Genomic DNA, 12,956 nt, shown 5'->3' with positions numbered 1-12,956 from the left:
TCTATATCATCAGCCACGTTGGCAGGGTTGAATGTCTATATCACCAGCCACGTTGGTGGGTTGAATGTCTATATCATCAGCCACAATGGCAGGGTTGAATGTCTATATCACCAGCCACGTTGGTGGGTTGAATGTCTATATCACCAGCCACGTTGGAGGGTTGAATGTCTATATCACCAGCCACGTTGGCAGGGTTGAATGTCTATATCACCAGCCACGATGGCAGGGTTGAATGTCTATATCACCAGCCACGATGGCAGGGTTGAATGTCTACTCCATCAGCCACGTTGGAGGGTTGAATGTCTATATCACCAGCCACGTTGGAGGGTTGAATGTCTATATCACCAGCCACGATGGCAGGGTTGAATGTCTATATCACCAGCCATGTTGGCAGGGTTGAATGTCTACTCCACCAGCCACGTTGGTGGGTTGAATGTCTATATCACCAGCCACGTCGGCAGGTGGTCACACAGAGCATTTGGGTACCGTTTTTTTCATCCAAAACCCACATGTAGAAGAAGTTAATTGACCACACCTACTAATTGACTACGACTCCTAATTGGCCACACCTACTAATTGACTACGACTCCTAATTGGCCCCACCTACTAATTGACTAAGCCTCCTAATTGGCCGCGCCTACGAAACGGCCACACCGGATCCTAATTATTGTGTGTCTCTTTACAGAGTGTTTCTGAGCAGTGTGGGAGGAACGAGGTACATCTATACATACTGTGTGGTGTGCTGGTCCTGGTTGCTTTAATGACCTTTTAACACGGTCTGTATTTGAACCTCTTTTTAAAACACGTCTGCTTTATAATAAATATGTATTGAACTGACGTTCATCAGTCCGCTAATTCTTTCAACCTCTTGATGTGCTCGGTGTACTGACGAACGCTCGTGCACACTCACACACACTCACACACTCACACACACTCACACACGTGTTGCCACTAACCTGGAGGTCTCGGCCACACTTCCCATGTGAGTGAACTGCTGGGAGTAAGCCAGACATTTCTGTAGAGAGAAACACATCCTGTGTTATTAATGTACTAACAACATGTTATGAATCTATTATAACACGTTGGACTGATTATATAGATGTATACACACACACAGTACCAGTCAGAAGTTTGGACACACCTGCTCATTCCAGGGTTTTTATTTATTTATTTTTACTATTTTCTACATTGTAGAATAATAGTGAAGACATCGAAACTATGAAGTAACACACATGGAATCATGTAGTAACCAAAAAAGTGCTAAACAAATCAAAATATATTTTATATTTGATCACAGCTTGGAATGAGAAGCTGTCCAAACTTTTGACTGGTACTAATATATATATATATATATATATGTGTGTGTGTGTGTGTGTGTGTGTGTGTGTGTGTGTGTGTGTATTGTTTTATTGTTGGTGCGGTGCTATATAAATATATTGTTTTAAATATATGCTGAAGGGGTGGACTGTTTAATAAGTTGTCATAAGAGTGTTATAACCTGGTGCTGCTGTCGGAGGAGCTCCATGTTAATGCAGTAAGAGTTGTCATAAGAGTGTTATAACCTGGTGCTGCTGTCGGAGGAGCTCCATGTTAATGCAGTAAGAGTTGTCATAAGAGTGTTATAACCTGGTGCTGCTGTCGGAGGAGCTCCATGTTAATGCAGTAAGAGTTGTCATAAGAGTGTTATAACCTGGTGCTGCTGTCGGAGGAGCTCCGTGTTAATGCAGTAAGAGTTGTCATAAGAGTGTTATAACCTGGTGCTGCTGTCGGAGGAGCTCCGTGTTAATGCAGTAAGAGTTGTCATAAGAGTGTTATAACCTGGTGCTGCTGTCGGAGGAGCTCCGTGTTAATGCAGTAAGAGTTGTTATAAGAGTGTTATAACCTGGTGCTGCTGTCGGAGGAGCTCCATGTTAATGCAGTAAGAGTTGTCATAAGAGTGTTATAACCTGGTGCTGCTGTCGGAGGAGCTCCATGAGGCTGTTGTATTGCTCTGAGGAGCGAGGAGAGGAACGAGATCGAGCCAGAGAGTAGTCCTCCTCACTGACTGGAGCACTGGGGACCTGTGGGAGGAAACGGGATACCGAGTCAGAGAGTAGTCCTCCTCACTGACTGGAGCACTGGGGACCTGTGGGAGGAAACGGGATACCGAGTCAGAGAGTAGTCCTCCTCACTGACTGGAGCACTGGGGACCTGTGGGAGGAAACGGGATACCGAGTCAGAGCGTAGTCCTCCTCACTGACTGGAGCACTGGGGACCTGTGGGAGGAAACGGGATACAGAGTCAGAGAGTAGTCCTCCTCACTGACTGGAGCACTGGGGACCTGTGGGAGGAAACGGGATACCGAGTCAGAGAGTAGTCCTCCTCACTGACTGGAGCACTGGGGACCTGTGGGAGGAAACGGGATACCGAGTCAGAGAGTAGTCCTCCTCACTGACTGGAGCACTGGGGACCTGTGGGAGGAAACGGGATACCGAGTCAGAGAGTAGTCCTCCTCACTGACTGGAGCACTGGGGACCTGTGGGAGGAAACGGGATACCGAGTCAGAGAGTAGTCCTCCTCACTGACTGGAGCACTGGGGACCTGTGGGAGGAAACGGGATACCGAGTCAGAGAGTAGTCCTCCTCACTGACTGGAGCACTGGGGACCTGTGGGAGGAAACGGGAAACCGAGTCAGAGAGTAGTCCTCCTCACTGACTGGAACACTGGGGACCTGTGGGAGGAAACGGGATACAGAGTCAGAGAGTAGTCCTCCTCACTGACTGGAGCACTGGGGACCTGTGGGAGGAAACGGGAGACAGGGGAGAGGGGGAGAGGAGACAGGGGGAAGAGGAGACAGGGGGAGAGGAGACAGGGGGGAGAGGAGACAGAGGGAAGGGGGAGAGGAGACAGGGGGAGAGGGGGAGAGGAGAGGAGACAGGGGGAGAGGGAGAGGAGACAGGGGGAGAGGGAGAGGAGACAGGGGGAAGGGGGAGAGGAGACAGGGGGAGAGGGAGAGGAGACAGGGGGAGAGGGAGAGGAGACAGGGGGAAGGGTGAGAGGAGACAGGGGGAGAGGAGACAGGGGGAGAGGAGACAGGGGGAGGGGGAGAGTAAACAGGGGGAGAGGGGGAGATGAAACAGGGGGAGAGGGGGAGATGAGACAGGGGGAGAGGAGACAGGGGGAGGGGGAGAGGAAACAGGGGGAGAGGGGGAGATGAGACAGGGGGAAGGGGGAGAGGAGACAGGGGGAGAGGAGACAGGTGGAGAGGAGACAGGGGGAAGGGGGAGAGGAGACAGGGGGAGGGGGAGAGGAGACAGGGGGAGGGGAGACAGGGGGAGAGGTAGAGGAGACAGGGGGAGAGGAGTGTGTGTGGGGGGGGGGGGGTAAGTGTGTGTGTGTGTGGGGGAGATTGGGTGGAGGGGTGTGTGAAATTGTTAATGTCAAGGGATGAATTTAACACATAAACAAATATGCACACACACACACAGTTACCGACACACTGACACACGCACAAAAGACAGTGAGATAGAGAGAGGTGTGAAAAGTCAACAGCAGGAGATATATATATATCTCTCACACACACACACACACACACACACACACACACACACACGTGTCTTGGTCTCCCCCTGTCCTCTCCATCTGTTCCTGGCTTCTCCTGCAGTCTCAATGTTCCTCCTTTCCCCCCCCCCCCCTCCATCCCTCTTTTCCCTCCCCCCCTCCCTCCTTTCCCTCCCCCTACCCTCCTTAACACACACAGTCCTCCTCTCTCTCCCTCCCTCCATCTCCTCCCTCCTCTCCCTCCCCCTGCCCTCCTTAACACACACAGTCCTCCTCTCTCTCTCTCCCTCCCTCCTCTCCCTCCCCCTGCCCTCCTTGACACACACAGTCCTCCTCTCTCTCCCTCCCTCCATCTCCTCCCTCCTCTCCCTCCCCCTGCCCTCCTTAACACACACAGTCCTCCTCTCTCTCCCTCCCTCCATCTCCTCCCTCCTCTCCCTCCCCCTGCCCTCCTTAACACACACAGTCCTCCTCTCTCTCCCTCCCTCCATCTCCTCCCTCCTCTCCCTCCCCCTGCCCTCCTTAACACACACAGTCCTCCTCTCTCTCCCTCCCTCCATCTCCTCCCTCCTCTCCCTCCCCCTGCCCTCCTTAACACACACACAGTCCTCCTCGTGTTGGAAAACTAAAATGTGAAAGTAAAGCCCTCCACCTTGGTGATGTCTACAGGCAGGCCTCCCTTGGTGGCGCTGATCATCTGGTCCAGTCCTTTAGCGTGTCGGAGATGGACCGCCGCTCCCTGCATGTCCCTCATCTGTTTAGAACGCAGCGCCGCGCGGACGAACGCCTGTCGCCGCAGCAACAGGAAGTCCAACTGCTGCTGGGCTGCACCACAGGAAGGGACGTCACAGGGGGGAGGGAGGGAGTCAGGATGTGGATGTATGTGTGAGGGAGGGGGAGAGGGAAATGTGTGTGTGTGTGTGTGTAGGGAGACAGAGTGGCTAATGTAGAGGTGTCAATGGGAGAATGAATTTGTTCACGCCAAGCGGTGAATTTAACACATCTATGAATATGTACACACACACACACAAACTGACACCAACATACACACACCTTTAAGCCCCAGTCTGGAGCCCTGTGTTGTGTTGCCTCCAGAACCTGGTGTGGGAGGGGTCGGGGCTTTGCCTTTCTGGACTGGAGCTCCCACTGCAGGCTGGAGGGGGAGGGGGGGAGAGAGAGAGACGAGAGAGAGAGAGATGAGAGAGAGAGAAAGAAAGAAAGATAGACGAGAGAGAGAGAGACGAGAGAGAGACAGAGAGAGAGACAGAGACAGAGACAGAGAGACGAGAGAGAGAGAGAGAGACGAGAGAGACGAGAGAGAGAGACGAGAGAGAGACGAGAGAGACAGAGAGAGAGAGAGACGAGAGAGAGAGTTAAGTGAACAGAAGTTAAATATTGTAAGCATGAACATACTACCTATTCTGCGCGTCTAGGACATAGCATCCATATTTTCCCACTTTCCAGAACAATCTTGAGCGTCAAGAAATCTCATGACATCATGTGTATCAGTATAATAGGTCATGGTGGTTACCTTGGCCAATTCCCCTGTTCCGTCCTCGTCCTCTGCGTCTGCGTCCTGATTGGCTAGTTTCATGGCCGTCTCCAGGACGCCCATGAAGTTCTGCTGGCTGCTCTCTGAGCCCTGCAGCGGAGGACAGCCTGGGCCACAACAACACAGTACAGAGTAAACACAGAGAACAAAACCACGCTACGGCGTACACGCCAAAAACACGCTATGGTGTACACGCTACAAACACGCTACGGCGTACACGCTACAAACACGCTATGGTGTACACGCTACAAACACGCTACGGCGTACACGCTACAAACACGCTACGTGTACACGCTAAAACCACGCTACGGCGTACACGCTACAAACACGCTACGGTGTACACGCTACAAACACGATACGGCGTACACACTACAAACACGCTACGGCGTACACGCTAAGGCGTACACGCTACAAACACGCTACAAACACGCTACGGCGTACACGCTACAAACACGCTACGGCGTAACACGCTACAAACACGCTACGGCGTAACACGCTACAAACACGCTACAAACACGCTACGGCGTACACGCTACAAACACGCTACGGCATACACGCCTAGAGAGGTTTGCAGTGTGTGCAAACCTGGTCAAGAACTACAGGAAACGTATAATCTCTGTAATTGCAAACAAAGGTTTCTGTACCAAATATTAAGTTCTGCTTTTCTGATGTATCAAATACTTATGTCATGCAATAAAAATGCAAATTAATTACTTAAAAATCATACAATGTGATTTTCTGGATTTTTGTTTTAGATTCCGTCTCTCACAGTTGACGTGTACCCACGATGAAAATTACAGACCTCTACATGCTTTGTAAGTAGGAAAACCTGCAAAATCGTCAGTGTATCAAATACTTGTTCTCCCCACTGTAGATGATAAAAGCTGCAGCTAAATGCAGGTTACCTGGTGGTACAGGGAGATCAGCCAGGTTGACTGGTCGTCCAGCCTTATGAGACCTGATGGCATCCTGGTATTGCTGTTACACATACATACATATATATACATATATATATATATATATATATATATATATATATAAATAAAAAACATTAGTACGATATATCCAAGCAGGTATACATTACAGTGTGTGTGTGAGACGTTTCTGCTGTCAAAAGCATGGAACTTTTGGAGTTCTTTCTCATTCTTTGTGTGTGTGTGTGTGTACGTGTGTGTGTGTGTGTACGTGTGTGTGTGAACCACCAGTCATTTCTTTGATGTGTGTGTGCGCGTACCTTGACGATGCGCTGGTGCATGCGTGCCTTGCGGTCGTCTCCTTTGCTCTTGGCCCCCTCTGCTGCAGCTTTGTATCTGTCCATCCTCTGTTGTAACGCTTCCCCTACACTGCCTGGGGCTGGGAGGGCTGTCTCACACACACACACACACACACACACACACACACACACACACACACGTCTCCACTGAGCGACCTGGCACAAAATGGCCGCCGTGCATCAACCAGATGGGAGCTACACATTGGTGATGGAGGTGATTTCCCCCTTTAGAAAGACCCTTTATATATCCAATCCGTCATTATTATCATTAATATTATGTGTGTTACCGGAGTCGGCCACCGGGGGAGCTGCCAGGGGAGCTGCCGGGGAGGGCCTGGAGGAAGACTGGGGAGGAGCTGAACGCTCTACCACTGCATCTCCTGAGGAGAGAGAGGGATGAGAAGAAAGAGGAGTTGCGCCGTACGGGGGGGTTGAGATCAGATGTTTAGGGGTCAGGGCAGAATGTACGAAGTGTCTCAGAGTAGGAGTCCTGATCTAGGATCAGGTTCCCCATGTCCTCTTTTTCATTGTGATCTAAAAGGGAAAACTGATCCCAGATCAACACTCTCTCAGAGACTGAGACACTATGAATACAGACCCTGGTCTTCTAGGCTCTAGCAGGTCTTTAGGGATGAGACAGACACTATGAATACAGACCCTGGTCTTCTAGTCTCTAGCAGGTCTTTAGGGATGAGTTTCAAATGCAGCCTATAGGCCCTAGTCAAAAGTAGTGCACTATATAGGGAATAGGGTGTCATTGATAAACCAAGCGCACCTGGAGGGGGAGGTAGAGAGCTGAGGTCCACTGGTTCCCCTCTGTCCAACGCCTCTACTACTGGGTCTAGTTTCTGTAGAGGAGAGGTGGTGGAGAGGGAGAGGTGGTGGTGGAGAGGGAGAGGAGGTGAAGATGTGGTGGAGAGGGAGAGGAGGTGGTGGAGAGGGAGAGGAGGTGAAGAGGTGGTGGAGAGGGAGAGGGGGTGAAGAGGTGGTGGAGAGGGAGAGGAGGTGAAGAGGTGGTGGAGAGGGAGAGGAGGTGAAGAGGTGGTGGAGAGGGAGAGGAGGTGGTGGAGAGGGAGAGGAGGTGGTAGAGAGGGAGAGGAGGTGGAGAGGGAGAGGAGGTGAAGAGGTGGTGGAGAGGGAAAGGAGGTGGTGGAGAGGGAGAGGAGGTGAAGAGGTGGTGGAGAGGGAGAGGAGGTGGTGGAGAGGGAGAGGAGGTGGTGGAGAGGGAGAGGAGGTGGTGGAGAGGGAGAGGAGGTGGTGGAGAGGGAGAGGAGGTGAAGAGGTAGAGGAGGTGAAGAGGTGGTGGAGAGGGAGAGGTGAAGAGGTGGTGGAGAGGGAGAGGTGAAGAGGTGGTGGAGAGGGAGAGGAGGTGGTGGAGAGGGAGAGGAGGTGATGGAGAGGGAGAGGAGGTGAAGAGGTGGTAGAGAGGGAGAGGAGGTGGAGAGGGAGAGGAGGTGAAGAGGTGGTGGAGAGGGAGAGGTGGTGGAGAGGGAGAGGAGGTGAAGAGGTGGTGGAGAGGGAGAGGAGGTGAAGAGGTGGTGGAGAGAGAGAGGAGAGGGAGAGGAGAGGGAGAGGGAGAGGAGGTGAAGAGGTGGTGGAGAGGGAGAGGAGGTGAGGAGGTGGTGGAGAGAGAGAGGAGGTGAAGAGGTGGTGGAGAGAGAGAGAGGGAGAGGAGGTGGTGGAGAGGGAGAGGAGGTGAAGAGGTGGTGGAGAGGGAGAGGAGGTGAAGAGGTGGTGGAGAGGGAGAGGAGGTGGTGGAGAGGGAGAGGAGGAGAGGAGGTGGTAGAGAGAGAAAGGAGAGGGAGAGGAGGTGAAGAGGGATTGGAGGTGAAGAGGGAGAGGAGGTGGAGAGGGAGAGGAGAGGTGGTGGAGAGGAGGTGGTGGAGAGGGAGAGGAGGTGAAGAGGTGGTAGAGAGGGAGAGGAGGTGGAGAGGGAGAGGAGGTGAAGAGGTGGTGGAGAGGGAGAGGTGGTGGAGAGGGAGAGGAGGTGAAGAGGGAGAGGAGGTGAAGAGGTGGTGGAGAGAGAGAGGAGAGGGAGAGGAGGTGGAGAGGAGGTGGAGAGGGAGAGGAGGTGAGGAGGTGGTGGAGAGAGAGAGGAGGTGAAGAGGTGGTGGAGAGAGAGAGGAGAGGGAGAGGAGGTGGAGAGGGAGGAGGTGAAGAGGGAGAGGAGGTGAAGAGGTGGTGGAGAGGGAGAGGAGGTGAAGAGGAGGGGAGAGAAGGGTGGGTGGGTGAATAAAGGGAGAAGAGGTGAAGAGGTGGTGGAGAGGGAGAGGAGGTGGAGCGGTGTAGTCAGGTGGGTGTGTTCCTGTACATTGCCAACATGCCAGATCTCACACTGGCTGGATAGGTCACAGGAGGTTGGTGGCACCTTAACTGGGGAGGATGGGGCTCGTGGTAATGACTGGAGCAGAACTAGTGGAATGGTATCAAATACATCAGACACATGGTTTCCATGGTTTCCATGTGTTTGGTGACATTCCATTTGCTCCGTTCAGGCCATTATTATGAGCCGTCCTCCCCTCACCAGCCTCCACTGGGATAGGTGTTGAACATATCAGCTAAGCACATCATGTGACACAGCAACTTGATGTCAGACTGAGCAGTCGATGACGTGGCACGCAGCTATTGGTTGATGCAATGCAGCAGCTGGCATCTAGTCAGACAGGAACACCACCTTGTTTACTTTTACAACACTACATTCCTAAAGACAATTATGGACTTTTTACTCCATTTTCCCTGACTCCTAAAAGTACTTGTTACACTTTGAATGCTTAGCAGGACAGGAATATGGTCCAATTCACACACTTATCAAGAGAACATCTCATCCCTACTGCCTCTGATCTGGCGGACTCTCTAAACACACAGGCATCTTTTGTAAATTATGTCAGACTGTGCCCCTGGCTATCTGTACATTTAAAAAAACATGACATTTTTTTGCTAATTATAAGGAATTTGAAATGATTTTTACGTTTACTTTTGATAGTACTCAAGTAGTATTTTGCAGAGTGACTTGAGATATTTTCAGTTAAAGTATCTTTACTTTAACTCAAGTATGACAGTTGGGCACTTTCCCCACCAGAACATTCCACCTGGGAAAGTGTGCGTGTCCTTCTCATTTAACTCCTACAGGTTTTACAGGACCTCACTGCTGCCTCGTCTTTCTCTGCCATTTCTGACACTGTTAACGATGACGACGTAGTGGTGGAGAGTCGACTTCAAAATAATTGATTCCTCGACTCCCGGTGTCAACTTCCATTTCTGAGTGTCACGATTCGATTTCGCTAGGAATCAACTCCTACGATTCAGTATTTTTTAGATAGGGGGAGAATGATTGATTACCGTACACAAACACTCAAATCTTTCATAGCGAGCTAGCGAGGGACAGAGAGAGAGAGAGGGGGCACAGTATAGGCAGGTCAGATCCTTTAACCCCTAGTGGAGGTCCATGGAGGTCCTTTAACCCCTAGGGGAGGTCATTTAACCCCTAGTGGAGGTCCATTAACCCCTAGTGGAGGTCCTTTAACCCCTAGGGGAGGTCCTTTAACCCCTAGTGGAGGTCCTTTAACCCCTAGGGGAGGTCCTTTAACCCCTAGTGGAGGTCCATTAACCCCTAGTGGAGGTCGGTCCTTTAACCCCTAGTGGAGATTGGTCCTTTAACCCCTAGTGGAGGTCCTTTAACCCCTAGTGGAGGTCCTTTAACCCCTAGTGGAGGTCCTTTAACCCCTAGGGGAGGTCCTTTAACCCCTAGTGGAGGTCCTTTAACCCCTAGGGGAGGTCCTTTAACCCCTAGGGGAGGTCCTTTAACCCCTAGTGTGTGGGGTACCTTGGCGATGTGGTAGTGTTGTCTGGCCAGCTCTGACTCTCCTCCCTGCTTGGCGTGGAGGGCTGCCAGCTTATACTCCCTCTGTCTGTTTAGAACACACTGCTTCAACTCTACAGAGAGAGAGGAGAGGAGGGAGAGAGGAAGGAGAGAGGAGGGAGAGAGGAAGGAGCGAGGAAGGAGAGAGGAAGGAGAGAGGAGGGAGAGAGGGAGGAGGGAGAGAGGAGGGAGAGAGGAGGGAGAGAGAGAGGAGGGAGAGAGAGGAGAGGAGGGAGATAGGAGTGAGAGAGAGAGAGGAGAGGGGGGAGAGAGGAGGGAGAGAGAGAGGAGGGAGAGAGAGAGAGGAGGGAGAGAGAGAGGAGGGAGAGAGAGAGTGATATAACAACCAGAATGTTCCAGTGCTTAGGGGACTGCGTTGACATTTACAGGCTGGTATCTGTCTTCAAAAAGGTGTATGTGTGGTCTACCTGAGTGTCGTGCGTCTGGTTGAATGGGGGTGAGGGGGGAGATAGCAGGTGTATCCGGGGTAACGGCAGTGTGTTTCTGAGGGGGGACCAGGAGGCGGGGCTTAGGAGGCAGGGCAACAGGCGGAGCCTCCCTCAGAGGCTTCTGATTGGTGAACGGGGAGGGCGTCAGCACTGGGGTTGGCAGCTCCCGCTCTTTGATTGGTTTAGGCTGCTGCACGGGGGCTGGGGCAGACTTTCCACCTGTGGAGACAGGAGGCGGGATTTCCTCTTCGTTGACCGGTTTTCCTTTCTTGGCTGACGTCATCATGGACTGCAACGTCTAGGGGGAGACAACAAGCAAGCAAACATACAATTCAGCTGACTGGAAAAGTAGACCTTCACATATGGCTAGATGAATCTGGGGTAATTCATGTTCCTGGAGCCGCATGTATCAAGCGTCTCATAGGATTGCTGATCTAGGATCAGGTCCATCCTGTCCAGTAATCTTGTTCATTATAATCTTAAGGGAAAAACTGGTCATAGATCAGCACTCCTACTCTGAGACACATCATCATACAACCAGCCCATGGTCTCTGGCTCACCTTCAATCCGCGGTCGTATCTGCGAGCCTTGCTGGTCTCCCCCTCTGCATTAGCATTGGAGATGGCTGTCTGGTACATGTCAATGCGTTCAGCCAGGCAGGCCTCCAGCCCGGTTGCACCACTAGGAGTGCTGGGGGTGGATCGGGGGGTGGAGTTAGAGCTTGGAGTGGTGGCAGGTTTCTGAACCTCTTCATCATCATCGTCCTCCAACACCTCATTCAGCTCAGCCTGGGGATGGATAAAGACACATAAATGCATAAAACACACACAGATAGGGAGAGAGAAAGAGAGAGAGACACACACACACACACACACACACACACAGATAGGGAGAGAGAGAGAAAGAGACACACACACACACACAGATAGGGAGAGAGAGAGAAAGAGACACACACACACACACACAATTCAGGAAAAGTGTTGCCATTGGGAATGAAACAACAACAGATAGGAGGAAGATAAAGGACAAGAGAAGTGTGAAGAGGAGTGTAAACATGGTGGATACCAGGAGATCATCATCATCCTCCAGATCATCATCCCCATCATCATCATCCTCATCAAGGTCCTTCATACACAGAGCCGCCATACGCTCGATATCAGCCATGGGAACTGGAGCTGTGGAGAGGCAGGCAGGTCAGACACACACACACGGTTTCAACCCGGTTCTAGCGGTAGGGTCTGTGGAAGTTATTTCATACAAGATTGGGAGAAGATAATGGGTGAGGATGATGATGATGATGGTGAAGAATAGGATGATCCTCACCTTTTCCTGTCCCTTTCTTCCCCTGGGACCCGCCCATCAGAGCCAGTAGCTCCGCCTCCAGCTCTTTTTCATTTCCTCCTCCATCCATCCCTCCATCCGGAGACAGATCCAGGAGCAGCCCCATCTTACAGAGACAAAGAGAGGGAGAAATAAAGAGAATTGAAAACACAAATGACTGGTGTTATCAATGACCACTTGACTTACAGTTATCAAATCAATTATCAAAATGACGTTACCTGTTTGGCTCGCGCTGCCCCCTGTCCCCTGGGCGGGGGGTTCCGACTGTGACTCATGGAGAGAACCTTGTCAACGGACCTATGGCACAACTACAACAACACAGAGGAACCAAAGAGACCTATTGTAACATGTGGCAAATAGTTCCAGTAGATAGCTACATTCAGCTTTTATCGTACACGTGTTGACAGACAAAAATGGACAGCTAGCTACAGGACTCTGTTGAATTTACACTGCATTTAGCTAGTTGGATACGTTTCATTGATATCATGGCTGCTAATAACACATTCGTTGACTGCTCACGTTTTGTGTCAGTCTCTGACAACGCTTAGCAACAAATGAGTACAGTGACGTTAGCAGTTAGCTAGCTATCAACAGCAAATTCATAGTATCATCCATGGCACAAATGTTGTTTATCCTCATTCGATGTTGAGCAGCTCTGACTTGTAGTAGTTAGCTTGTTAACAAGGTAACGTTAGCTTGCTATAAGCTGCCATGTCATTTGTAAACATTGCCACTAAAATCTTTGTTTTACCTTGTCACACGTTATCCACGGACCATATGGTGAGCGCTTTCTTAGTCCATACGACGACTGATCATTTCGAAAACATACGAGAGAACCCTAGTCACGTATAAATTACTGCTAGTTAGAGAGCTATTAAAAACACGAAAAGGTGTGTACATTGGCTACTTCCTACTTCCTGCATTGGGTAACCATTGGCAACG

At 51.0% G+C, this 12,956-nt stretch overlaps 1 protein-coding gene across 2 annotated transcripts in view; it reads right to left on the bottom strand.

Annotated features, from left to right (window-relative positions):
- The window catches only part of LOC110495044 (coiled-coil and C2 domain-containing protein 1A-like), a 26,415-nt gene extending 13,476 nt beyond the window's left edge, over positions 1 to 12,939 (bottom strand). Inside the window, exons 1-16 of one of the 2 annotated variants that reach the window (XM_036948999.1) lie at positions 12,766 to 12,939; positions 12,233 to 12,322; positions 11,997 to 12,120; positions 11,739 to 11,848; positions 11,234 to 11,461; positions 10,653 to 10,971; positions 10,189 to 10,298; positions 7,141 to 7,213; positions 6,653 to 6,745; positions 6,327 to 6,454; positions 5,998 to 6,070; positions 5,072 to 5,199; positions 4,594 to 4,693; positions 4,193 to 4,365; positions 1,947 to 2,060; positions 957 to 1,015 (exon numbers count right to left, since the gene is read on the bottom strand). In XM_036948999.1, the coding sequence (XP_036804894.1) occupies positions 957 to 1,015; positions 1,947 to 2,060; positions 4,193 to 4,365; positions 4,594 to 4,693; positions 5,072 to 5,199; positions 5,998 to 6,070; positions 6,327 to 6,454; positions 6,653 to 6,745; positions 7,141 to 7,213; positions 10,189 to 10,298; positions 10,653 to 10,971; positions 11,234 to 11,461; positions 11,739 to 11,848; positions 11,997 to 12,120; positions 12,233 to 12,289 (1,889 nt within the window). In that variant the 5' untranslated portion in view covers positions 12,290 to 12,322; positions 12,766 to 12,939. The remainder of the gene's footprint in view (positions 1 to 956; positions 1,016 to 1,946; positions 2,061 to 4,192; positions 4,366 to 4,593; positions 4,694 to 5,071; positions 5,200 to 5,997; positions 6,071 to 6,326; positions 6,455 to 6,652; positions 6,746 to 7,140; positions 7,214 to 10,188; positions 10,299 to 10,652; positions 10,972 to 11,233; positions 11,462 to 11,738; positions 11,849 to 11,996; positions 12,121 to 12,232; positions 12,323 to 12,765) is intronic. The other variant, XM_036948998.1, reaches the window with a different exon arrangement.
- Positions 12,940 to 12,956: the final 17 nt, after the last annotated feature.

Source organism: Oncorhynchus mykiss, chromosome 17, assembly GCF_013265735.2.
Source record: "Oncorhynchus mykiss isolate Arlee chromosome 17, USDA_OmykA_1.1, whole genome shotgun sequence".
Lineage (NCBI taxonomy): Eukaryota > Metazoa > Chordata > Actinopteri > Salmoniformes > Salmonidae > Oncorhynchus > Oncorhynchus mykiss.
This window is presented reverse-complemented; position numbering and strand designations above follow the sequence as displayed.